We start from the raw sequence: 25,257 nt of genomic DNA, 5'->3' as shown, positions 1-25,257 counted from the left end.
CTACGTTCACTGAAGCATCATTTGCAATAGCCAAAATATGGAAGCAAACTAAATGCCCATTAATAGACGAATGGATAAAGAGGATGTGGTGTGTGTGTGTGTGTATATATGCCATTATGGATATATATGGAATGTTACTCAGCCATTAAAAAGGAATGAAATCTTGCAATTTGCAGCAGTATGGATGGACCTAGAGGGTATTATGCTAAGTGAAATAAGTCAGAGAAAGACAAATACAGTACGATTTCACTTATATGTGCAACTAAAAACAAATGAACAAAAATAACAAAGCAGAAAGAGTCAATGATACATACCTAAAACAAATAGGTGGGTGTTGGAGACCACTGAACTGCTGAACTCTGCAGAAGGCAAACATCTGCTGATGCAGAGTTCTAAAGCACAGGGTCTCCTTCAAAGACGAGATAAGGGAGTTATGCATAAACCATGCTATTCTATAAGCAGCTACACTATGCCCTAGAGGGATGCACCAGTGCTAATAGTTTCCTTTGTTATTCACTAAGAGGGAGATTTGTCATTTCCTGTGCCTGATTTTGCTCACTAACCTACATACATCTCCTTCCTTAACAAAAGGCATGTGGGCTAAAGCCTAGGCGCCTTTGTTCTGTGGAACCGAGTGTCTCCCTGTCCCTCCACTTTCTAAAGGTAAGAGTCTTGTGTGTTTTGTTATACCATGCCATCCCTCTTTCAGGATCTCCCGTGGCCTTGCAGCGCTGGACGCGGCAGGTGGGTGCCAGAGGTGAGGGGGCTTTGGGGGAGGAGAGAAATAGATGAGGGAGATTAAGAGGTATAAACTTTCAATTACAAAATAAATGAGTCACAGTTAAGACATGTACAATGTGGCGAATATAGTCAATGATTGTGTAATGTCTTTGGATAGTGGCCGATGGTAACATCATAGTGATTGTTTTGAAATGTATAGAAATATTGAATCACTATGTTGTGCACCAGGAACTCATATAGTGTTGTAGGTCAATTATGCTTCAAAAACAAACAAAGGATGGGTGGGGCACAGAGGCACCTGTTACCCTGGTGTCCAGGGTTCGAGAGACAAGGATGAGAAAGACAATGGTAACCTACATGGAACAGGGGCTGAGAATCCTAAGAAGCACATGCAGTATTTGGTGAGCACTGCTGTTTTTTTACCACAACAGTCAACCACCAATACAATTTAGCCAATGCCGAAGAGAATAGCACTGTGTTCTTCTTAGTTAAAGACTTCATACCTCTGATGACAAAGTCTGACAGTACTTGAGCTGCTCCGGCAGCCCCATCTGGCTGATGGCTCTGCCTCCTGCACCTGTTCCCTGGCTGCTCCCACAGTTGCTGCTTAAGGATGGTTTCCATTTGAGCGCCATGCGCTCGCGCCGTCCTACACAAATAAGGCATTTTCCTAAAGGCATGGCATCCGCTCTCCAGAGGCCCCCTTTGCATGCTGCTTTTCATGACACTTAACTCCTCCAAGGCAGAAGGGACTCACCAGCCCTGGGGTGGGCACCCGGACCACGTTCCTGAGAGCAGGAGGTGAAGGGGTTGGTGCATACCCCATGGTGGTGTGTTCTGGCCGAGTTTGCCACCAACCCATGGAAAAGTTTGAGGAGGGCTGTGATGTCTTGCTTCCCACTGACACCCAGTCATGCTCTAGGAGTTACAGGGGAGAGTGGAAAAGACACAGGGCACTGCAGAGCATGCTACCAAGTATGCCCACAGTAGTAAGCAGAGCAGTGGGCCCTCCAGGTCCTCCAAGGGCCCCCAATCTCCTGAACATGTGAATGTGCTACCTGCAAAAGGACTTTGTAGATATGATTCCATTACACATCTTGAGATGAGGAGACTGTCCTGTATTAGCCAGATGGGAATTTCCTAAGCTTCTCATCCTGGTGCATCGTGACACAGGTAACATCGCTACATGTCACCAGGGCAAACCAAGGGGATTTGGAGACACCTAGAGAGGGTCTGTTGGAAAAAAAACAATTACATCTTCTTGATCTTCTATAATTATGAGATTGAGATTTTTTGGGGGGGGGGTTACTTTTTAGGGCCACACGCACAGCATATGGAGATTCCCAGGCTAAGGGTCAAATCGGAGCTACAGCTGCTGGCCTAAGCCACAGCCACAACACGGGATCCGAGCCACATCTGTGATCTACACCACAGCTCATGGCAACGCCAGATCCTTAACCCACTGAGCGAGGCCAGGGATCGAACCCACAACCTCCTGGTTCCTAGTCGGATTCATTTCTGCTGCATCCACAACGGGAACTCCACCATCAGGAGGTTTTTCTGCATGAAATGACCACAGGTAATTCACATTGAAGGATCTTTTTATTTTAATTGACATATACAACTCTATATTAGCTTCAGGTGCACAACGCAATGATTGGCTGTGTATATAGCTAAATTATCCCCACAGCAAGTCTAGGTAACATCCATCACCATGCATAGTTAGAATTTTTTTCTTGTAATGTGAACTTTTAAGATCTACTCTCAGTAACTTTCAAATATACAGTATTATTAACTATAGTTACCAGGCTGTACATTACCTCGGCAGGGCTCATTGACTTTATGACTGCAAGTCTGTACCTTTTGACTCTCTTTATCCATTTCACCCACCCCCTACCCTTCAAGGCTCTTTAGCAATGATCTCTTCAAATGTTTGATAAACACCACCCACCCACAAAAATCTTGACCTAAGAAGGTGATAAGTTTAAAACTAATTTTTATAGCCATTCAAAAATTTAGAGTCGTTTGAATAGTATGTAAAGACTCTAACACTTATTTACATCCAATAACGGTAACCACAATTCTTATGATAATGAGAATAATGGGTTTAGAATTCAATCAAACGGTTTTATTCCAAGTATTTTAAAATAACACTGATGTTAGAATTTGCAGCGTATAATGTGGTTAGAGCAGGCACCTGAAGCCAAACTGAGCACCATGAAAACAGCATATCAGCTACAAACAGGGAGCCATGTCCACTCAAGACAGGAGAGACAGAGACAGTCTCTTGGAGCCACACTCCTCCTGGGCCACCCTGGGCCATCATTCCATACCTGGGGCTCCGTGCCAGGTTCTGTCTGCAGCTCAGACCCTCTGTCCCCCATCCACATCGATGCAGTAGATGTCCAGGGGTGGATACCTCCTTCGCTGGGTCTCCCCAGTCCTGCTCTCCACCTGTGGCTGTGGCGCTCAGGAGCCCCCCAGCAGCGTTCTCCAGGAGCCATCAGCCAAGACGCTCCAGTTGCCCAAGACCCAGCTTGAGGGCAGAGGGGAGCACTACCCTTCCCCACCTGTATCCTACTTTGTCTCGCTAGCATTCCACCCAGCCTAGCACAACAGGAGAACCTCATTCAGCTAAAGGAGAAAGGCCACAAAACACTTCCCTGCCTCGCCTCTACCCCTCCGCCCCCACCTGGCCTGGGTTGAAATCCCACGCACTACCTACAAGCGGTAGAACCTTTCGCTGGTGTTGGGAAGGAAGAAGCCTTTCTCTACTCTTCTAGGTTCTTCTGGCTGGTCTAAGAACTAAACTGACACAAGACATTAATAGGAGGAAATCCAGTTAAATTTCGCACATGTGGGAATCTCACATACACGAGAGGGTCAGGGACCCGCACATACATGACAGGGTCAGAGACAGAAAGTCAAAGTGGGAGTTCCTGTTGTGGCTCAGTGGTTAACGAATCCGACTAGGAACCATGAGGTTGCGGGTTCAATCCCTGGCCTTACTCAGTGGGTTAAGGATCCGGCGTTGCTGTGAGCTGTGGTGTAGGTCCCAGACGTGGCTCGGATCCCACTTTGCTGCGGCTCTGGTGTAGGCCAGTGGCTACAGCTCCAATTTGACCCCTAGCCTGGGAACCTCCATATGCTGCGGGAGTAGCCCTAGAAAAGGCAAAAAGACAAAAAAAAAAAAAAAAAAAAGTCAAAGTGAGGTATTTATGCCACCCTGAGCTAAGGAATGGGGTAGGGGCCTGGAACTTCCAAAGACAGGAGGCCCAACACATAGCAAACCAAAGCAAAAAGAGTTTGTTCTCAAGAAAGCCAATTGAAAACATGAGAGAACAAACCTCAGATCTGCTCCCCCTGAAGACAAGGGGGTTGGGATATTTATAGAATAAGCAGGTAGTCTTGGCATGGGGAAGGGTGATTAGAAGCAGGGGAAAATGTGACATAATTGGCATTCTGCTGCCTTGCTCAGTAGGTTAAGTATCCGGTGTTGCCATGAACTGTGGTGTAGGTCGCAGGCACGACATGGGTTCTGCATTGCTGTGGCTGTGGTGTAGGCTGGCAGCTGCAGCTCTGATTCAACTCCTAGCCTGGGAACTTCCCATATGCCGCAGATGCAGCCCTGAAAAAAAAAAAAAATTCCTGTTAGTCATCAGCTTCTGTTAATTTTCTGGAGTATGGTTTTATAAGAAGAGCAAATGTTTGGTAATTAGATATGTGCCCTGCCATGTAGATGGGGCCTCTTGATAAAATTTATCTCTGGTAATAACTCTTTCTCTGGGAAAAATCCCCAATTTATTTATTTATTTATTTATTTTTTGGCTGTGACCATGGCATGTGGAAGTTCCTGGGTCAGGGATAGAACCCCTGCCACAGCATTGACCAGACCAACTGCAGTGACAACTGCCATGACAACTCTCGAATCCTTAACCCACTAAGCAAGGACAGGGATCGAACCTGAGTCCTCGTGGATGCTAGTCGGGTTCATTATCCCCTGAGCCATGACAGGAACTCCTCTGCCAATTTAAATTCTTGTGGCTAGGGAAGGACCAGTAGTCTCTCTCAAACCCATAGGGTCGCCACTGCCTTTAGCTCAAAATAACCCACATGCCAAAGCAGCACACCTTGGAGAGGCCTGTTCTGAACCCCACACTTGTTGTTTTGTTTTGTTTTGTTTTTGTCTCTTAGCGCCACACCCACGGCATATGGAGGTTCCCAGGATAGCAGTCTAATCAGAGGTGTAGCCACCAGCCTATGCCAGAGCCACAGCAATGCCAAATTCAAGCCACATCTGTGACCTCCACCACAGCTCATGATGATGCCAGATCCTTAACCCACTGAGCAAGGCCAGGGATCAAACCCGCATCTTCATGGATGCTAGTCAGGTTCATTAACTGCTGAGCCACAATGGGAACTCCTGATGCCCACACTTAACTTCTCTGATCCTCAGTCCTGACCTCTGTGATATGGAGACAGTAGGACCTTTTCCCATGGTGCTGTTTGAGGGTCACATGAAGTGATGCATGTGGAGTGTTAGCATAGGGTCTGACCCAGAGAAGCCCCAGATAGTGCCAGTTCTTGTCCATCACACAGAGACACACAGACACAAAGACCACCCACGTGGTTATGTAACAGGATGAGGCTGGCACCAAACCCAAGTTTGGCTGCTCACCGCTCGAAAGGCCAATACGCGAGAGACGTGCATTTGGAAAAGCAAAAGTCTTTATCCAAGAGGCCAGCAACCTGGGAGGATGGTGGACATTAGTTGCCAGTCAGAGGGCCAAGGTTTTAAAGGCAGCGTGTGGTGTGGGGAGACTGGAAGGTGTGGGGTCAGCTCGTGCACAATTCTCAGATTGGTTGACATAAAGGCGAAGTTTCTTTTTTTTAGTATTTATTTATTTATTTATTTAGGGCTGCAACCATGGCTATGGAGGTTCCAGGCTAGGGGCTGAATTGGAGCTGCAGCTGCCAGCCTACAGCAACACAGGATCCGAGCCACGTCTGCGACTTACACTACAGCTCTCGGCAATGCCGGATCCTTAACCCACTGAGTGAGGCCAGGGGTTGAACCCAAAACCTCATGGTTCCTAGTCAGATGTGCATCTGCTGCTCCATGAAGAGAACTCCTTTCTTCGCATTTTTTTTTTTTTTTTTTTTTTTAGGGAAGGTGAAGTTTTGATTGGTGAAACCACTATGGGAAACGGTATGGAGGTTCCTTAAAAAACTAAAAGCAGAGTTGCCATATGATCTAGCAATCCCATCCTGAGCATCTATCCAGACAAAACTCTAAGTGAAAAAGATGTTCAATGTTCACTGCAGCACTATGTACAACAACCAAGACATGGAAGCAACCTAAATGTCCATCATCAGAGGAGTGGATAAAGACGATGTGGTGTGTGTGTGTATATATATAAGTAGAATACTATTCAGCCATAAAAAAAGAATGAAATACTGCCACTTGTAGCAACACGGATTATCATACTAAGTAAATCAGGAAGAGAAAGACAAATACCACATGATATCACTTATTTATGGGACCTAAAATACAATACAAATGAACTTATTTACAAAAGAGAAACAGGCTCACAGACACAGAAGATAAATTTACAGTCCTAGGGCGTTCCTATCGTGGCTCAGTGGTAAAGAACCTGACTAGTACCCGTGAGGACAAGGGTTCGACCCCTGGCTTTGCTCAGTGGGCAATGTCGGAACATTGCCATGAGCTGTGGTGTAGGTCAAAGACAGGGCTCGGATCCTGCACTGCTGTGGCTGTGGTGTAGGCCAGCAGCTGCAGCTCCAATTCAACCCGTAGCCTGGGAACTTCCATATGCTGTGAGTGAGCCCCTAAAAAAGACCAAAAAAAAAAAATTACAGTCACAAAAGGGGGAAGCAGTGGGGGGGGATTTAGGAGTTTAGGATTAGCAGATACAAAAGCCTGCATATAAAATAAACAACAAGGTCCCCCTGTATAGCACAGCGAATTATATTTGATATCCTTTAACTGAACCACTTGGCTGTATACCAGGAATTAACATAACATTGTCAATCAATCGCAACAATTTTTTTAAAAAGGTGATGTTTCGAGCATCACCTATCTTCTGGTTTCAGCTGGTCTGGGGTCTCTCTGCTTGTGGTCAGCAGTTGTCATCTGATGGGGGTGTGCTTGCTGTAAAAAGAATTTAGGAATGTATGTCCAACCTTTATATCTTTTCAGAAAGGGAACTGGTTGTTCAGTGACTCTGCTCTGTGGCTGGCCTGTCATCTAAATTGTTACCAGTTTCTCTGCCCACGAGCTATTCCTTGTTTCGACATTGTCACAATTTTGAACAATTAACTCTTGATCCAGCCTTTTGAGACTCTGGGGAGGCTGGAAGATCAAAGCTTTTCTACAAACCAGAGGCAGGTGGAGGACCAGGTGGAGGGGGTGGGTCTGTCCCAGGAAGCCCTATAGGGTGCTGCTTGGTTACAGTTACACACACACTCAGCTCCACAGACAGGGAGGCCCAAAGCCACAGCAAGTTCACTCACAGACATACACAGGGAGACACAGATCTGAGGGCGCCAGGGGGCTGCCCTGTCCGGGCCCTTTAACCCCAGCCCCACCCTCTCACCCCAGATAGGAGCCATCTGGTTAGAGCTGGATCTGATCCACTCTTCTAGGAGAGCTGCTGGCACCAAAGGCAGCCGAGGCATGAAATCCCATCACCCACCCCATCATTTTTTGGTCTGGCTGAGTAGGGGTAGGAGGTGGACCTAGGAAAGGGTTTTTCATCCGTAATCTACAAACACACAGACACACCCACAGAGACTCAAGTAGATAGGACATAAAAGCACCTGCACTGTATTTACAGGGCACAGCTCCCTGCCTGGCAGGGAGGGGACCCAGCCACCTCTCAGATCCAAATCCTCTGACTTCAAATTCAAGGCTTTTTGCTTTATGCATTGAGCACTCTCTAAGCCACCGCTACTGCCATCCCCACAGGGACCACCGTCACCACCCCCAACTATTATTACCGCTACCACCACCACCACCAGTGACAATAGCATTGCCATCACCATTATCACCATCGTAACTGCCCTCACCACCATCACCACAACCACCACCACCACCAACAGCAGCACCACCCCCGCCACCACCATTATCACCACTATTACAGCTCCCCCAGCACTGCCATCACTACATCATCATACCAGCATTGTCTGAACTGATGGGGAGCCCTCCTGGACCCTGATACATTGGGAAAACCCAATGGAAAGGGCAGAAGGAGGGTGACATGCTTCTTAGGAGCCCGGGGGCTGAGGTCTGGGAAGCTCAGCCCTCCGCAGTGGTCCTGGATTCTCTCCAACGTCAACCTTGCTGGAGAAGGTCTTCCCCGCCCTCTTCCCGCACCTGCAGAGAACTGGTCCCCATCAAGGGTGGCCCTCGTGGTTTCTCTGTGGACAGAGAGAAGCCCAGCAGGGGTGGGACGGGGAGGGGCAGGACTCTCTGGCTGCACCCACGGGATTGGCCAGCCTGCGCCCTCTCCGCCAGCACCTGGCTAGAAGCTTCCTCGAAGAGACAGTGTCTCTGCCTCTGCCCTGAGCTCTGCCCGTCTCAGCCATGAGGTGGGCACCAGGTGGGCAGAACGGGCTTCAGCAGCATCGGTGAGGCAGCGGTGAGGTGGAAGGAGGCCAGCAGGCCCCGTGGGGGAGTACGATGGACAAGTTCCGGATGATCTTCCAGTTCCTGCAGTCCAACCAGGAGTCCTTCATGAATGGCATCTGTGGCATCATGGCCTTAGCCAGCGCCCAGATGTACTCGGCCTTCGACTTCAACTGTCCCTGCCTGCCGGGCTACAACGCGGCCTACAGTGCTGGCATTCTGCTGGCGCCACCCCTGGTGCTCTTTCTGTTGGGCCTGGTCATGAACAACAACGTGTCCATGCTGGCCGAAGAGTGGAAGCGACCACCAGGCCGCCGGGCCAAGGACCCTGCCGTGCTGCGCTACATGTTCTGCTCCATGGCCCAGCGCGCCCTCATCGCTCCTGTCGTCTGGGTGGCCGTCACGCTACTCGATGGCAAGTGCTTCCTCTGTGCCTTCTGCACTGCTGTGCCCGTGACCGTGCTGGGCAATGGCAGCCTGGTGCCTGGCCTGTCCCCGCCCGAGCTCTCCCGCCTGCTGGCCCGGGTGCCCTGCCCTGAGATCTATGACGGCGACTGGCTGCTGGCCCGCGAGGTGGCCGTGCGCTACCTGCGCTGCATCTCGCAGGTGAGGGGCCAAGTGGCCCTAGGCTGAGTCTCCTCTCATGGACCGGGCCCCTCGGAAAAGGGCCCACCTCCTTATCTCTTGAAATAAGGCTTCCTCTGGGCACAGTCACGCTCCACAGAAGATGAGGCCCCTCAGCCAAGGCTGGGTGTCCCCACGCAGACAGAGCTCTGAGAGGTAGGGGCATATTCTCCTAACTGGAGCCAGAGATATGTGTCTTCCCTCAGGCCGGTGCCACCTGGGGAGAGAGGCCCTGTCCTGAGGGCCCCAGAGTGGACCCAACCTCTCAGCCAGCCCCACATCCTCCATCCTGAGCTCCAGCTTGGAAGCCTGAGGGAATTTGCATCCTTTTCCTCTTCCAGGCCCGGGCAGTGGTGAGGCTGGTGAGTGGCAGAGCCATTTGGGTACATTTCCCTGGTAAATGCCCCCAGCTGGCACCTCCCTGTTCAGGGAGTGGGAGCTGAGGGTCCCGTGCCCCTGGAAGGGAGGCTTGGGGGAGAGAGGGGCACCCCAAAGGCAGGGTTGGAAATTCAGAGCTCGGGACCCTCCCACCCCCACATCCTCTGCCTCGATGGACCCTCACCCTTCTGAACCCCTCAGGCCTCCTCCTCCTCCTGCATGAGAGGGACCCAGGCTGTCGGGGGTGGGGGGGAGATGGCGGCTGACACCCGGCTCCCCTTCCAGCCCGACCTCTCCCGTGTGGGGCTTGCAGCATGTGAATCTCATGTTCTGAGAGTACAATCTGAACACTACTTCCCTCCCAAGCTGCACCTCCTCTCCCATGGGCACTTGTCCTCTGTACCCAGCCACAGGGCCCGGGCAGCTGTCCCTCCACCTGACCTTTAAACCATCACCTCATAAAATAAAAGGGCCCCTGGCTACCTAGTCTACAGACACGTTTCACTTGGCCTTCAGGGGCTGACTTTGAAACTCGAATTGAGAATTAGCTGGCATCATCTTAAAAACTAGGAGTTTTCACATAAAAATCAGATGTGGAGTTCCCTTCACAGCTCAGTGGTTAACAAACCCAACTAGGAACCATGAGAATGCGGGTTCGATCCCTGTCCTTGCTCAGTGGATTAAGGATCTGGCATTGCCATGAGCTGTGGTGTAGGTGGAAGATACAGCTTGGATCCTGTGCTGCTGTGGCTGTGGTGTAGGCCGGCATCTGTAGCTCCAGTTCGACTCCTAGCCTGGGACCTCCATATGCTGCGGGTGTGGCCATAAAAAAAAAACAAAAAAAAAACAGAGTCCAGATTTTCCATCAGGAGATCCAGCCCCACAGGCTCCACATTTCTTTTTTTTTTTTTTTTTTTTTTCCCACTGTACAGCAAGGGGGTCAGGTTATCCTTACATGTATACATTACAATTACATTTTTCCCCCAGCCTTTCTTCTGTTGCAACATGATTATCTAGACAAAGTTCTCAATGCTATTCAGCAGGATCTCCTTGTAAATCTATTCTAAGTTGTGTCTGATAAGCCCAAGCTCCCGATCCCTCCCACTCCCTCCCCCTCCCATCAGGCAGCCACAAGTCTCTTCTCCAAGTCCATGATTTTCTTTTTTAAGGAGATGGTCATTTGTGCTGGATATTAGACAAATACCATATGGTATTTGTCTTTATCTTTCTGGCTCATTTCACTCAGTATGAGATTCTCTAGCTCCATCCATGTTGCTGCAAATGGCATTATGTCATTCTTTTTTATGGCTGAGTAGTATTCCATTGTGTATATATACCACATCACATTTCTTTATCAAGCACATGCTCTGCAGATCCCCACCCTGAGGTCTGCTCTGCTATAAACCACTGAGCCCCACTAAAACACGTGGGCTTGCCCTGCCTCCCCCATCCTGAGCCAGCCAAGTGCAGGTTGTGGGAGCCCCCTGCCCCACAGGGAGTCATTGGCAGAACAGAGTACCCAAGCATCCAGAGCTCTTCAGCGCAGAGTCTGAGCAACAGTCCACTGGTCTCTGTGACCCCTGAGGGCCAAGCTTAGAGCCCATGCAGAGGATGCACCGAGTGCCTCCAACTGAAAGGCAGACAATATCATGAGCCAAAGGAGAGGTACAGAACTCAGAGGAGGAAACTTCACTATGGCCCTGGGAGCCAAGGAAGGCTTCCTGTAGGAAGAAGCAAGGGCCAGACGGCCTAGGAATAGTGGCTACTGAGTACTGAGCACTGACTAGGTACCAGGCACTGGACTAAGATGATTATCACATTTAGTCCTCATAACAGCCCTGTGGGACAGGTAACTATCAACAGCCCCACTTTGTAGGTGGGGAAACTGAGGCACAGAGAAGGCAGATACTTTTCTCCTACTCAACCATTAAGGAGAGACATACCTCATTTTGTGCAGCCTTGGGGGTATAGTGGGGAGCGTAGCTGCCTTCCAAGGAAAGACTTACCTAGTTTTATTGTGTTCGCTTTATTAGGCTTAGCAGATATTGCCTTTTTTTTTTTTTTTTTAACAAACTCAAGGTATTTGGCAACCTTGCATCAAGACTATTGGCACCATTTTTCCAACAATTTTTGCTCACATCATGTCTCTGTGTCACATTTTGGTCATTATCACAGAATTTCAAACATTTCATTATTATATTTGCTACAGCGATCTATGACCAGTGATCTTTGACGTCACTACTACAGCTCACTGAAGGCTCAAATGATGGCTAGCATGTTGTAGCAATAAAGCATTTTTAAATTAAAGTGTGTACATTTTTTATATAACGCTATTACACACTTAATAGACCACAGTGTAGCATAAACATAACTTTTATATGCATTGGGCAACAATGTGACTCACTTTATTGAGATATTTGCTTTATTGTGACGGTCTGCAGTAGCTCCAAGTATGCCTGTAGTGGAGACAAGCAAACCCAGGCAGCCTAATTACAAGATCTGCCCAGCTAATTCCTGTGCATGGAGTACCAGGCCTATACACAGGGTGTTTTACTCATGTGACCTCATTTCCGTGAGATGGGTATATGTATGCCCATTTTACAGAAGAGGAAGTGGAGGCCAAGAGGTGCAGTCATTTGCCTTTGGAGTCAGTGTTCTTTTCCTTAAGGGCCCTGACATAGACCATGCTTTGGGGGTTGAACAGCCTCCCGAGGTCAGAGGGCAGTGCCCACCTGACTCTCTCTTCTCTCCCCTGCAGGCACTGGGCTGGTCCTTCGTGCTGCTGACCACACTGCTGGCATTCGTCGTGCGTTCTGTGCGGCCCTGCTTCACACAGGCCGCCTTCCTCAAAAGCAAGTACTGGTCCCACTACATCGACATCGAACGCAAACTCTTCGATGAGACCTGCACGGAGCACGCCAAGGCCTTCGCCAAGGTCTGTATCCAACAGTTCTTTGAGGCCATGAACCATGACCTGGAGCTGGGTCACGGCCACGGGGTGCTGGCTGCAGCCCCCGCTGGCTCGCCTGCGGCCCCTGCCACGGACAGGGCCGAGGAGGAGAGGGAGAAACTACGTGGCATCACTGATCAAGGCACCATGAACAGGCTGCTCACCAGCTGGCACAAGTGCAAGCCGCCCTTGCGGCTGGGCCAGAAGGAGCCTCTGGTGGGCAATGGCTGGGCTGGGGTCGGGCCCCGGCCTTCACGCAAGGAAGTGGCCACCTACTTCAGCAAAGTGTGAGCCACAGCTAGGGGAAGAGCCAGAATGGGCATCTGAGCCCACAGCCCCTTGGACCCCCAGACCAGATGGCAGTAGGTCCCTGAGCAAGCCCACGTGCCCAGGTACTCACCTGCCCACCTGAGGCAGGCAATTTGGAGCTGGAGGGGACCTCGGTCCTCTAGCTGTGGCCCAATCTTGGAGGGTCCTGAGGCCATGAGCAGTATTAGTCAGAAAGATTCAGAACTAGCTTAGGGGGACAAGCTCCCACCTGCCCAGCCCCTCCCAGGCCACTTCACCCCTGGTTCACCATCTCCTCTTAGGTCCTACCAGCAGCCTTGCCTCAGCATCCACTTATCTCTGATGTTTCAGGATCTCTGTTCCCTTATGCTCAAAGCTCAGGTAATAGGAGGGTGTCCGGCCAGCTAATGAGGCAGGAATCTTCTGATTTGGGCCAATCTCTTGAGGCTGAGCAGGCCAAGGTGGGCCATAAGGACATGGGTCTCACCTGGCAGGACACACCTGTGGTCACAGTGATTAGACAAGATGCCAGAAGCTGGACCCGCTCAGAAGCCAGGATGTGTGTTCACCACAGAGGTCACTCCACATTACCAAGGTGATCTGCCCATTGAGCACTGGGCACAAAAGACCTCTGTCTTAGTCCATTGGAATGGCTATAACAAATACTGCAGACTGGGTGGTTTTAAACAACAGAGACCTCTCTCACAATTCTGGAGATTGGAATTCCAAAACCATGGTCCCACCTGGTTGGCCCTCTTCCTGGTTTGTAGCTGGCGCCTTCTCGCTATGTCTACACATGGCAAAAGGGGCTAGGGAGCTCTCAGGAGCCTCTTTGCTAAGGCAAGGACCCCACGCCTAAACAACTCCCAAAGGCCCCACTCCCTAATACCATCGCCTTTGGGGGTTAAGATTTGACATATGAATTTGGGGACACATTCAGACCACAGCACATCCCACTGAGGGGACCGTCCTGATACCTCCCTCACATCCAGGTCTCAGGGGGACTCAAGACCGTCCATTTAGAAAAAGAAACTGATGTCTTCCCATTTTTCCCAAAGACCCCAGGGGATGGGGAACTCTAAAGTGCTGAGAGGATCTGCCCTGGGGTGGGATTGAAGGAAGAGCCATGGGAGCGGGGAGAATGGCTCAGACTCAGTGAGACAGAACCGGGGCAAATGCTGACTCTACCACTTACACACTGTGTCCCTTGGGCCAGTTGCTTCATTTTCTGTGCCTCAGTTTCCCCATCTGTACAAGGCGGCTGAGGCTCCTGCCTCCCGAGGTTATGTGAGCATTAAACAGGTGAGGCGTGTAAAGCACAGAGCACATGGTAGGCTCCTGGTCTCTGGCAGATAACATGTGTGTTGATTTCCAAACCTGAGGCTTTATCCTCCACCTCCCAGTGGACATAAGGTGGGGGGAGGGGGGGACGTGAGGAACTGGAGCAGCTTTGTCAAGGAGGAAGCTGAGGGCCAAGAAGATGTAAGCCAGCCTTGAGCCATAAGTCCCACTCACCCAAGAATACATTCAGGGGTCTGGGGGGCTCTCCCTTGATCCTAGAGGTCACCTAGACTGTCCCTGGACAGGCCTCTCCCTTTTAGTGCTCTTGACCCATGACTTAGCCTCAGCTTGCACACTCCCACAGACGGGGAGCTCATGACCACTTTCTGGGACAGGCTGGGCAGTTCCGGTTGTTGCAAAGGGCTTCCTTTAGAAACCTGTCTCCTTGTAATTTCTGCCCACCAGTCAGAGATCTGCCCAGAGGGCCTCAGAAAATCCCTAGAGTTCAGAATTTACTCACCAGCGCCCCAGAGATTTGAAGCAGCACCTGGGGAGTTAGCTGAAGTGTGGACAGAAGAACTGGCAGGGGGAGGACGACTCTGAGGGAGGAGGGGCAGAGTGGGGAGGGGGGCTTCTGGCTTTGCTGCCTCCGCTAGGAGTCAGCATCTTTCTGATGGCGCCTTTCTCCTAACCCTGCTGGGGGCTCCGTCTGGCAGCTTCTATCGGGTGGGGAGTCAAGCAGGGGGCACTCGCGAAACCGGCCTGGAGGGCAGGCTCAGGCCAGATCTCCCCGGAGGCCCCCTGCCTGGCCCTCAAACTGGTCCCACTGGTGTGGAGCCTCAGAAGGCAGACAGGGCCAGGCTTCTGAACAGCCGCCTCCACTTCCTCTCCCCTCCCTGTGCCGCCCGCGCGCGGGGCCGTCCCCCCTGCCTGGCGTCTGTAGGCGATTTTCCACTGGCTGGCGGGGCGCGCGGGCTGCGGGCCGGCCCGTAGATTCTGCCTCTTTTCTGGAGGTAAACTTTTCTGAAGACACCACCAGCCCCGGGTCCTGCGGGTCTCTCCCACAAAGCAAAGCAGGAGGGAGCCCCGAGAGCACCAGCCACCCTGCCAGGCTGCCTGCCCTGGAGGCCCACACCCCAGGGGCTCCGTCGATGTCCTGGCGCCACTTGGAGAGGCCAGCTCCACGCAGAGGCCAAGGCCGCCAGTGCCCACAGCTGGTTCCAGGTAAGGAAGGGGAGCATGGCAGGGCTACTCTGCAGCTGCCCAGGGGGACTGTTCTGGAGAGGGATGCTCCCACTCCCCAGCAGCCAGTTTTCTGTTCTGTTGTTGATGGAGGTGCCCCCAAGGGCCTCAGTGTGACCCATCCCTGGCAGCCTGGGGCAGCAGTCTCAGAAAAGAGGCTGGTCCCTCCTCTGCCCACCACCCACCAGTGGTCAGATGTCTTATACCACACTTCGGGGGGGTTTCTGAACCCAGGGGAGCATATTGGGAGCCTTGAAGCCAAGAAGGGAAAAGGAAGAGGGAGAGGGGGGTGCCTTTATCTGGTCCATCCCCAGCAGTATTACAAACTCCCCTGCTCTGGGAGTTAGGACTGGAGCCCCCCAGGACCTCAGGCAGTGAGTTGGGGAAGTCAGATCCCTCCTCCTCCTTCTGGCAACCCACGTGGCTACTCAGCTCTGCAGCAGCCCATCTGGCAGCCTTGGCATGCCCAGGAGGGGCAGGGGTCTAGAAAGGAGGCACGGAAGGAAATATGGGTAGGTCTCCCCATCTTCGTTTGCTGCCCACCCCACCCCTTCACCCCCCCCCAGCGCGACTGGCCGGAGGATTTTTGTTTTTCATTGTCGGGATGGGAAGAACATAGGGCCACACCCTGGCCTGTGTGGGTGGAGCCTGAGAAGGGAGTGGGGGCAGAACAGGGCTGGAGCCTGAGGCCATGGCCACTTCCTGGCAGGCTGCCAGCCCCACGGCTGCCCAGCCCAAGGCAGAGCAGGCTCAAGAGAGGGTGGTGGGCACGGCCAAGCCCTAGCCTTCATCAAGCCTTCCTGTAGCTGACAGGCTGGGCAGTCTGCAGGCCCAGGATCCGTTTGGAGCAAGCCTGCTGGAGAGGGAAGGTGCAACGGTGGGGAAGGGGCAGCTCATCAGGGCTCTCGTGGGTGTGCCCAGGGCAAGGTCAGTAGAAGACCAAGGAGACAGAGGGCTCATTTAGCTGTACCCACCCATGTCCACATCCCAGCCCTCCTTAGGTCATGCGTGCAAGTCCTGTCCAGGCACCTCCATATTTGAAGAGCCTTGAGCAAGACACTTTATCCTCCTGTGGCCTTAGTTTCTCCATCTTCACAGGAAGCAGGATCATCCCCCACCCACCTCACCTCTGGGAGGGGTCTTAAGGACTAGACAGGGCGAGATGGAGGGTTTCACATCCAGGACGGTTATCAGGCTCTGCTTATCCCGTCTTTCCCCATCAGCATCCCGAAGAGAGCAAGAACTAGAATGACTTATCCTCTTTTCACAGATGAGGATGCTGAAGTCCAGAGGATGATCATGAAGTATGTTGAGTCAGGATCTCCTAAACCGGCCCAGAGCCCGAGGTCTCCAAAATGAGAAGGTTCCTACTGTGAACTCCAGGGATGTTGCACCAGGCTCACCACTGACTGGAGGCCCCTCCCTCCATCCCGCCCCACATCACAGGGTCAAGTTCAAGTCCCTTGTCCACCAGGACACTCATTCCAGCTTTTATGTCTTCATGGGCCAGAGGCCTTGAGGACACATCCTCCAAACAGTCCTGGGTCCCTCCACACATTAGCAGGACCTGGAATCCCAAACGGGAAGCCAGTAGACATCCCATATCCCCTAATGCCAGAGGGCTATTCCCAGGCCCTGTTTTAATGGAAGTTTGCGGTGGTGAAAAGAACGTTAAGTGTCTGAGGCAGACAGACTCGAGACTGCATCTCAGCTCTGCCACTCCCATGTGAGCCTGGCAAGCGCTCACCCTGAGGCCTCTACCTCCTGTCACTGGAGGTTAGAGCCGGAGCACAAGGATGGGCAGTGAGGGGTGTGAAGCACCTGACAGGTAGTAGGTGTGAACAGTGGCTTCTCTCATTCCACCCAGGCCCCGGGGCTCCCCAAGTCTCCTTCCTTTCTCGCCATCCTGGCTACACAATACCCTCCAGTTGCTGTTTTCAGAGGCAAACACTGATCAGTCATGTACTGTCCCACAGGAAGCACGAGGCCAGCCGCCGCAGAGGATAAAATGCCAAGCCCGTGCTCTGCCTTCAGGTGCCCAGCAGCCCACACGCTTTCCTAGTCCCACCAGGAACCGTCGGTCTCGGTCCCTTCCTGCCTCCACTCTTACTGTCGGTCCTCCAGCTGACCTGTCACCATGGCAGCCCTGATTGCAGAAAACTTCCGCTTCCTATCGCTCTTCTTCAAGAGCAAAGATGTGATGATCTTCAATGGGCTGGTGGCCCTGGGCACGGTGGGCAGCCAGGAGCTATTCACTGTGGTGGCTTTCCACTGCCCTTGCTCACCAGCCCGGAACTACCTGTACGGGCTGACAGCCATCGGGGTGCCCGCCCTGGCGCTCTTCCTCATCGGCGTCATCCTCAACAACCACACCTGGAACCTGGTGGCCGAGTGCCAGTACCGGAGGACTAAGAACTGCTCGGCTGCCCCCAACTTCCTCCTCCTAAGCTCCATTGTAGGCCGTGCAGCTGTGGCCCCTGTCACCTGGTCTGTCATCTCCCTGCTGCGTGGTGAGGCCTATGTCTGTGCTCTCAGCGAGTTTGTGGATCCCTCCTCGCTCACAGCTGGAAAAGAGAGCTTCCCACTGGCCCACGCCACAGAAATCCTGGCCAGGTTCCCATGTGGGGAGGGCCCTGCCAACCTGTCAGGCTTCCGGGAGGAGGTCAGCCGCAGGCTCAAGTACGAGTCCCAGGTAAGGCTGTATCAAGGGAAGCCCCTTCTCTTTCTCCCCAACGTGGTGGCTGGTGGGGAAGTGCCCGGATTGTCCTCAGGGGCTGAGCTCTCCAGGAAAACACTGGACTGTCAGCATCAGGCATCAGATCAGTAACTGTGGGTTTGCTCTTGGTGGGGCAAGAGTCAATTCTATCCCAAATAGGAAAGTTTTAAACATTAAAGGAACGCTCTTCTTGCTTAGACTGAGTCTTGATCCCAGTCACAGATTAAGGCCTTTGCTCCAGCCAGACTGAGATGAACCCCGGCCATCCAATGAGTTGATAGTGTCGTGTGGCTGGCTCACGGGACCAGCAATGTTCCCGGCCTAGGAAAGGCCCCTGCCCAGTACTGAGTCAGCCTCAGGCATCGTTGACATCAGGGGAGTCCTTGGAGACAGGAAGGGCTGTCCAGTCAGGAAGCAGCAGCTCCCGCCTTGATCCTACGCTGGCTCAGTTCTGAAGGAGTTGGTCAGGGAGAGAGAGCAAGGGCAGAAACAGAAAAACGGCTGAAGTATTAACTCAAGAGAAGCAGGGTGAGAGAGAGCGCGTGCATGTGTGAGCGGAAAAAGCACACAATTTTCTAAGCATCACCTCTGGGATCCATAAAAACACAAGTGGAGAAGGAGGGCCAGAGATGACACCAAAGGGGGTGGAAGATGATAGAAATAAAATTTATTTGATGATGATCCAATGTCCACAGATCTCTGTACAGGCTTAACTGGGAAAACAAAGATGACCTTGACTGTCTAGCTTTCAAAAGGCTCACAGCCAAGCAAGACAAGCACATGGGTAAGATTTTAAAATGAGGCAGAGTGACAATATAAATTGAGGAACCAGGCCACAGGGGACTCAAGGAAAGCAAGTCTGCAAGGGGCTTCTGAAGCCTTCCTGGAGGTGGCATCAGGGCTGAACCTGGCAGTCTGAGCTGGTGGGCTGAGATGATGTGGAGGGGACCCTTGGGGCTGAATCTAAGACCAGAAAAGGTATGAGTTCAAGCAAGTGAGGACAAAAAGGAGGAATCCCAGTCAGAAGAGCCTGCTGCCGGTGGAAAAGTGGGACCTGGGGCCAGGGAAGGACAGAGCCAGCCCTCAGGGGGTTCTGAGGCCAGGTTCAGCTCGGCCCACTGGCTCTGACCAGCTCCTGCTACTTCCTCTCGGGGGGGCGGGACTGCAGGCAGCCCCTTGCCCGCCCTCAACCCTGCCCCTTCTCTGACCAGCTCTTCGGGTGGCTGCTCATCGGCGTGGTGGCCATCCTGGTGTTCCTGACCAAGTGCCTCAAGCATTACTGCTCCCCACTCAGCTACCGCCAGGAGGCCTACTGGGCACAGTACCGCACCAACGAGGACCAGCTCTTCCAGCGCACGGCCGAGGTGCACTCGCGGGTGTTGGCTGCCAACAACGTGCGCCGCTTCTTTGGCTTCGTGGCGCTCAACAAGGATGACGAGGAGCTGGTTGCCAAGTTCCCAGTGGAAGGCACACAGCCGCGGCCGCAGTGGAACGCCATCACTGGCGTCTACTTGTACCGTGAGAACCAGGGCCTCCCACTCTACAGCCGCCTGCACAAGTGGGCCCAGGGTCTGGCGGGCAACGGCACGGCCCCGGACAATATAGAGATGGCCCTGCTCACCTCCTAAGGGTCCTGGTCCCATGCTCTTTGCCGATGACACGGCTTGGCCCCAGACTGAACCTCACTGCCTGCTCACGGCAGGATCAGAGGGGACTTTTTTTTTTAACTATAGCTTTTGGGGGAAACTGGCCAGAAGAAAGGAACACAAAGTCAAAGTGGAGTGCAAATGTGAGAGCAAGCAGACAGCGTGGTTGGCTCTGGCGGGAAGGCTCTCGGACCTGAAGAAGTTTCCTCTCCTGTTGCCTCCAGTCACTCAGTCAATAGCTTTGGAGAAAAGCCCCTTTCCCAGATCTGGTACTTAATCATGATGATGACTGGAGGTCCTTAACGATGTGGAGGACCTTTTATGGGCAGGACCCCTTGGCTGGGGAGCCCTGGCAGCAGAGCCAGGTGATGATGACACTCACCAGCAGGCGCCCTTCTATGAAACAGTGTGCAGCTCATTTGCACGTAACTGCATTCGGACACCTGGCTCAGTGGTGCTCCGCTGGGAAGTGGCCCTCCGATGTACGCCTTTAGCTTTATTTTATATACATTTCTGATAAAGCTTTTCTTAGTATAAAGGAATTCAGCCTGGTGTCGGGGTGACTGGATGGGCCACAGCAGGCTGGAGGACAAGGGGACAGGCCCGAATCCCATTCCTGGGGAGGGAAGAGGAGAGAGACCTGGGGCAAGACTGAAAAGGAGGGAGGGAGGCCAGGGTGCAGGGCCAGGTGTTCCCACACTCAGGAAGGCCCTGGGGTGCCTAACTGGGTTCAGTTAACTGATTTGATCTGGGAAACAGATGGAGCCTGGCCTTTCTCAGAGGGAAGCTCGGCCTAAATTTCAGGAGCCGGCAGATTCCGCACCGGCACTTAGTAGGGTCTAGCTCTTGTAACCCAGGGCTAGTGACCAAGCACAGGCCAGCCCAGCTTGGCCTCCCTCCCGTGCCCGACCTTGCTGGAGCACCTCCACCACCTCTCCAACCTCTGATGCCCTCTCCCTTGTCCCCATCCTGCTTTCTGGCAAATGACTCAGTCATTTCCCACGGAAAAGCTTTCCAGCTCTCAGGACATTTAAAGCTCTGCCTAAGAAAACTTTTAATTCCCTTAAGATCAAGCCAAAAATGAACTGGCTTCGATGACTAGCTGAGTTTGTGCTGGCCTCTAAGAACCCGGGAACAAATGGGATAGTTACTTACCAAAGGAGGCGGAGAGCCAGTCTCTCTGGGAATTCTTCAGGGAGGTGCGGGTGGAGTGGCCCGTCATGTCCCCATCATGCCCCCTTCTCCTCCAGGCCTCAGGGAACAATCATCATGCCAATCAAGGCTCTGCCAGCAACCTCTCATTAGAGGAGCTACAAGGAGACAGAGAAGCTGTGCCGCTCCCAAAGCCCCACAGCACATCTGTCTAGGTCCCCGTGGAATCTCCCACTTGCCAGGCCCCCACAGCACACAGCATACGTGTGCTCACTGAACCCACAAAACCCATCAAGGTAGGATTTTTTAAATCCCATTTCATAAACAAGGCACCCAATTCAGAGAGGTTAGATAAACGGGCCCCAGTGGCCCTGGAAAGAGACCTCACCAGGTGGTTTGAGCCAATACCTGTGGCTCTCCTCTCAGGCACCAGCTTCCCTAATTTTCCCTTCTGGGCTCTGCCTTTGCCCTCCTGGCCCAGCCTCATGGCCTCCACGAAAAGGCACAAAAATCTAAGTGAATGCCTAGAGAGCCCATTATCTCAGGGAGTGGCCTACTCCCTGGACCCTGCTGACCCTCTCTGGCTGGACCAAGGGCCTACCAGGGCCAAAGTGGGATCCTGACCACAGGGTCATCGGGGGTCAGCCCTCCATTCCTGCTCCCCAGGAGAGACTCACAGCTTTGCTAGGAGCCCAGAAGTCTGCTGCCTGCAACTACTGAGCAGCCCTAGAAAAGGAGAAAGATGAAATAATTTGGTTCTTAAAATAAAACAAGCAAAAAGGAATTGTAAGAAATCTCAAGTTCTTTTTCATCTTGACAAGATCACCCCAAGGATGCTGCAGAAAAAGCAGCACTTAAATAGAGTCCCCAGGCAACACAGTTTTTCAACTGCCCAGGTGCCTGGGGTTACCACTGGCCCTCGGAGCCAGCCGGCCGCTAGTCCTCCTCCAAGGAGCTCTTGGCCTCCACGTATTCCAGGGCCTTCGCCTTTACTGCCTGCACGTCCTTCTCGGTGCCATGCTGCTTCTCGTAGTCCAGGTAGCGCTTGAAGAAGAACTTCATTCGCTTGGGGGCCAGGCTCAGATGAATGACCCGCTCAAAGATGTCCCTGGGAGGGAGAGCAGCCAGCGTTTGGCTCTTGGTCGAGGGCCACCCGATGCCTGGCTAGCCGTCACCCCCTTGCTCTAGACTCTGGTGGCCGGCCCTCTGTCACTCGGCACTCCCACACCGCTACCGTTATTTTTATTCCCATTATAAACTCCCATCAGGCCCGTGGGGAGAGAACACCACCCTCACTTTCCAGAGGAGCAGGCAGAGATGTTAAAGGACTTACTGGCCTGAAATCACACAGTGAATCAGGCAAAGTTAATGGGATGGGGATCCCACGGGATCTCAACAGAACACGGATCTGTGAGGAACCGCACCCTCGGCACATGCAGGTTCCCAGGCTAGGGGTCGAATCAGAGCTGAATCGGAGCTGCAGCTGCCGGTCTACGCCACAGTCACAGCAACACCAAATCCGAGCCACATCTGCGACCTACACCACAGCTCATGGCAATGTCAGATCCTTAACCCACTGAGAGAGGCCAGGGGTCGAACCCACATCCTCATAGATACTGTCAGGTTCATTACCATGGAGCCACAACGGGCACTCCAAGGAAAGTTCTGCTTCAAACTCCCTAATAGGCCTGGGTGAGGCACTAGTTCTTTGTGGACCTCAATCTGCCCAGCCCTGGGGGGATGCTGAGGGACAAGGGTGAGATCATGCCTGAGAACTTCTCTGCAATGACAGCCAGGCTCAGAGTTAATTATGAGGAAAACCCAAGTCTCCCAGCCAGGGGCCAGGCTACCTCCCACCCGAAGTGCCAGACAAGACTAGAGGCTGGCCCCGAGGCAGGAAAAGGAGCGGAAACACGAATGTCACGGGACCCGCTGTGTCACGTCAAGCCGTTTCCCCAGACAGAGGAAGAGGGGTGCTCGGGGCTGCTAAGGGGCGAACACTCATCTACTTGGCCAAGCCAGGGAATTAGGGCTCCATCTGTCCCCCCCTCTCACCGGACTTCCTTCTGGCTGCCGTGCTTGATGATCATGTCGATGTAGACTGACCAGACATCGGTGCGCTTTGGGTAGGTGCTCAGTGTGTTCTCGAAAATGGCTTTGGCCCGCTCTGCATCTCCCAGCTGGAACTCAAGCTGGGCAAACTTGGCAATCACATCCACATCTGCAGGGAGAGGACAGCTCAGAAAGCGGACACATGCCCTCGTCGCAACACACTGTGCTACAGGGACAGAGTCAGACACCTGACTCCCTGCTCTTGGGTCCTAAGACCTCGGTGATGACAAGAGGGACGATGGAGTGGGTTCAGGGCCAAATACACAGATGGGCACTGATCTCTGACTCCCACAGCAGACACCCCACTCCCAGGAGGGGGAGGGGGAGCTGGGGCTGAGCCATGGGATAGGCAGAGGCAAGAGAATTAGTGCCAATGGCTTTCTGTTCCTCTGTCTTTGGAGTTTAGCTTTTGAAATGCGACACATGCTCTGCTCATAAGCGTATAATCAATAGAGACAGCAACATACCCTCCGCAAGACTTTCCTTTCCCACCTCTTGGATGAGAAGACCCCACCCCTCTGCCCAGATGTGGGAGAGCCCACTGTGCTCGGGAACTGGGCGGGCAGGCGGGCAGGGATGAGCACTCACGCTCTTTCTTAGGCAGGCACTCAAGGGCCCGCTGCATCACACGGTGACTGGCCCCAGCCTGGCCCCTCCGGAGGAGAAAAGCGCCGTATTTGATCCAGACAGCTTTCTCCTGCCTGAAACGCTTCAGCATCCGGTTGTAGAGCTCACCAGCCTCCTGTGGGAAAGACAAGGCAAGCTGAGGAGATAGTGATAGAGGGGGCAACGACAAATGGGGAGCTACGCTCACAAGGAGCTGGCCCTGGCCTCACAGGCTCCAATCACTACCCAGGCCCCATTCCAGGAATGAGGGGAGCAGGCAGGCGCACGGGGTCGGGGGAGCACATGATGGGGAGTGTCCCTCCTGATCCTGTGCCATGAGCAAGTCCTAGGACCAGCAGAGAACGTGAGCATGACAAGGGTGACAAGGAGAGATGGGAAGGGGCTATGTCACCTTCTGTCTGTGACACGCACTGGGGTCCACTGTCCCTTCACTTCCCTCATCTTGGCCCCACATCCCTAAAGCACAGGTGGGGAAATGACGTCTCCCATTTGAAAGATGAGCAAGCCTGGGGTGGGACTGGGTCCGGAGGCAGGGGTTCTCCCCCAAAACGTCCCCGCTGCCTCAGGGACATCCAGGGGCTTGTTTCTAAGCGGTTGGGGACCCTCTGGCAGCAGGCCGCCTGGCCCAGACGCCCACCTGGAATTTCTCCGACTTGGTGTAGATGTCGGCCAGATGGAGAAAGACCTTGAGAGGCTCGTTGTACTGCACGGCCCGCTCGAAGACCTTGGTCAGTGACTCCTGGGAGCCGTACATGTTCTCTAGGTTCAGCAGGGCCACCCACACGTTCAGCTTCTCCTGCTCCTCTCTGGAGGGAGAGCGGTCAGCACGTGAGCTCCAGCATCTCAGCCCAACGAGGCCCCCACGCCCACCTAGGGACTGGAAACCACCCCCCCCCCCAGCTCCACGTCCCCACTGCAGCTCACACAAAGCGGGAACCCCAACCTCACAGCTGCAGGGCTCCCCTGGTTTCCGCCTCCATTCCTGGGAAGGAAGCCTATCAAATCTCAAAGTGACCTGAGGTCTGGGCTGGAAGGGACGAAGAAAATGACGCAAAGGAGCGCCATTCCTCTCCACTGGCCTTCAGGAAGCCCGCTCTACCCTCTGCCCTGCGTGGAAAGTGGCCACCAACAGGGTTTCCACCCAGGTACGTGGAGAGCTGCTTGCCCTCCTCTACGTGTGCTCCAGAAGGGGCACCTGGGGTGCGGGACTCGGGTAAATGTTACTCTTAGCCACCTCAGTGAAGAAGACCATAAAATATAAATGAGCCGACCTAGTTCACAGACTAACTATCTGAGAGAGTCCGCTAACCCATGAGGCCAGGTGGCAGCCACCCAAACTGTGGTTGGCCTGCCAAGGAGGAAGTGGCCCACAGGCGGCAGGGCCTGCAACCCGGGGAGACATCCCCCCACCCCCACCCAGGAAGACCCGGCCACACAGCAGGGGGCGAAGCCAGGACCTAAAGGAGATGGTCTTGAGCGCCCTCTCGGCCACAGCCCGGGCCTTCTCGATCTCCGTGGCCTGCAGGTGGAAGGCCATGTATTGCAGCCACAGGATGGAGCTGTTGGGGGAGCTCAGCACCAGTCGGTCAAAGTCATCTGCAGATTCCGGCTGTCGCCCGGGATCCATCAGTGCCTCCTCAAGGCGGGACAGCTCTTTCTCTGCCTTCTGCTTCTCCAGCTCCCTTTCCTTCTTGCTTTTCTTCTTCTGTTATGCAAGGCAGAACAACAAGTGAGCGATCTGTTCCTCGGACCTTGGGGAGGTCTGCAGTGGAAGCTGGGGGCCGACAGGGCAGTCCACAAGCTCCATAAATACTCCCTCCAGCCTGAGATGGGCCCACACCGCCGGAAGAGA

At 53.2% G+C, this 25,257-nt stretch overlaps 3 protein-coding genes across 16 annotated transcripts in view; 2 read left to right on the top strand and 1 right to left on the bottom strand.

The window, feature by feature from the left end:
- The first annotated feature begins 613 nt into the window (after positions 1-613).
- On the top strand, positions 614-14,564 carry CALHM1 (calcium homeostasis modulator 1). Of its 2 annotated transcripts, XM_084992946.1 has the most exons (3): positions 614-663; positions 5,910-8,995; positions 12,150-13,647. In XM_084992946.1, the coding sequence occupies exons 2-3, from the start codon at positions 8,444-8,446 to the stop codon at positions 12,630-12,632; spliced, it is 1,035 nt and encodes a 344-aa protein (XP_084849072.1). In that variant the 5' UTR covers positions 614-663; positions 5,910-8,443; the 3' UTR covers positions 12,633-13,647.
- Positions 14,565-14,839: 275 nt separating this feature from the next.
- Positions 14,840-21,446, top strand: CALHM2 (calcium homeostasis modulator family member 2). 7 transcript variants are annotated; one of them, NM_001445455.1, is given in 4 exon segments: positions 14,840-15,134; positions 16,423-16,456; positions 17,129-17,844; positions 19,080-20,056. In NM_001445455.1, coding segments are annotated over 2 exon segments (972 nt in total). In that variant the 5' UTR covers positions 14,840-15,134; positions 16,423-16,456; positions 17,129-17,289; the 3' UTR covers positions 19,497-20,056.
- PDCD11 (programmed cell death 11) overlaps positions 18,514-25,257 on the bottom strand; it is a 54,381-nt gene continuing 47,637 nt past the window's right edge. For 2 of the 7 annotated variants that reach the window (XR_002338761.2, XR_014826824.1), the window contains 7 exons: positions 24,863-25,110; positions 24,043-24,211; positions 23,367-23,520; positions 22,722-22,887; positions 21,344-21,774; positions 20,670-20,824; positions 18,514-20,130 (listed from right to left, as the gene is read on the bottom strand). Coding sequence is in view for 1 of the 7 variants with exons in the window: in XM_021073483.2 (XP_020929142.1) it covers positions 21,603-21,774; positions 22,722-22,887; positions 23,367-23,520; positions 24,043-24,211; positions 24,863-25,110 (909 nt within the window). In the remaining 6 variants the exon portion in view is untranslated. Of the gene's footprint in view, positions 21,775-22,721; positions 22,888-23,366; positions 23,521-24,042; positions 24,212-24,862; positions 25,111-25,257 lie in introns of all 7 variants that reach the window. The other 5 variants (XR_014826825.1, XR_014826826.1, XR_002338760.2 and 2 more) reach the window with 4 other exon arrangements.

This window comes from Sus scrofa, chromosome 14 (genome assembly GCF_054392235.1).
Source record: "Sus scrofa isolate SSC_HxYL_T2T_F1_AM1 chromosome 14, Sscrofa_HxYL_maternal_Yorkshire_Landrace_v2.0, whole genome shotgun sequence".
Taxonomy (NCBI): Eukaryota; Metazoa; Chordata; class Mammalia; order Artiodactyla; family Suidae; genus Sus; species Sus scrofa.
The sequence above is the reverse complement of the archived record's forward strand: the minus strand, read 5'-3'. Positions and strand labels throughout refer to the sequence as shown.

What these genes read in the sequence shown, in the direction of transcription:
- CALHM1 (XM_084992946.1), top strand. Translation starts at nt 8,444, where the DNA reads ATGGACAAGTTCCGGATGATCTTCCAGTTCCTGCAGTCCAACCAGGAG. An exon ending in ACCTGCGCTGCATCTCGCAG is followed by an intron (nt 8,996 to 12,149) that starts GTGAGGGGCCAA and finishes TCTCCCCTGCAG; the next exon opens with GCACTGGGCTGGTCCTTCGT.
- CALHM2 (XM_021073489.2), top strand. Translation starts at nt 17,290, where the DNA reads ATGGCAGCCCTGATTGCAGAAAACTTCCGCTTCCTATCGCTCTTCTTC. An exon ending in GGCTCAAGTACGAGTCCCAG is followed by an intron (nt 17,845 to 19,079) that starts GTAAGGCTGTAT and finishes TTCTCTGACCAG; the next exon opens with CTCTTCGGGTGGCTGCTCAT.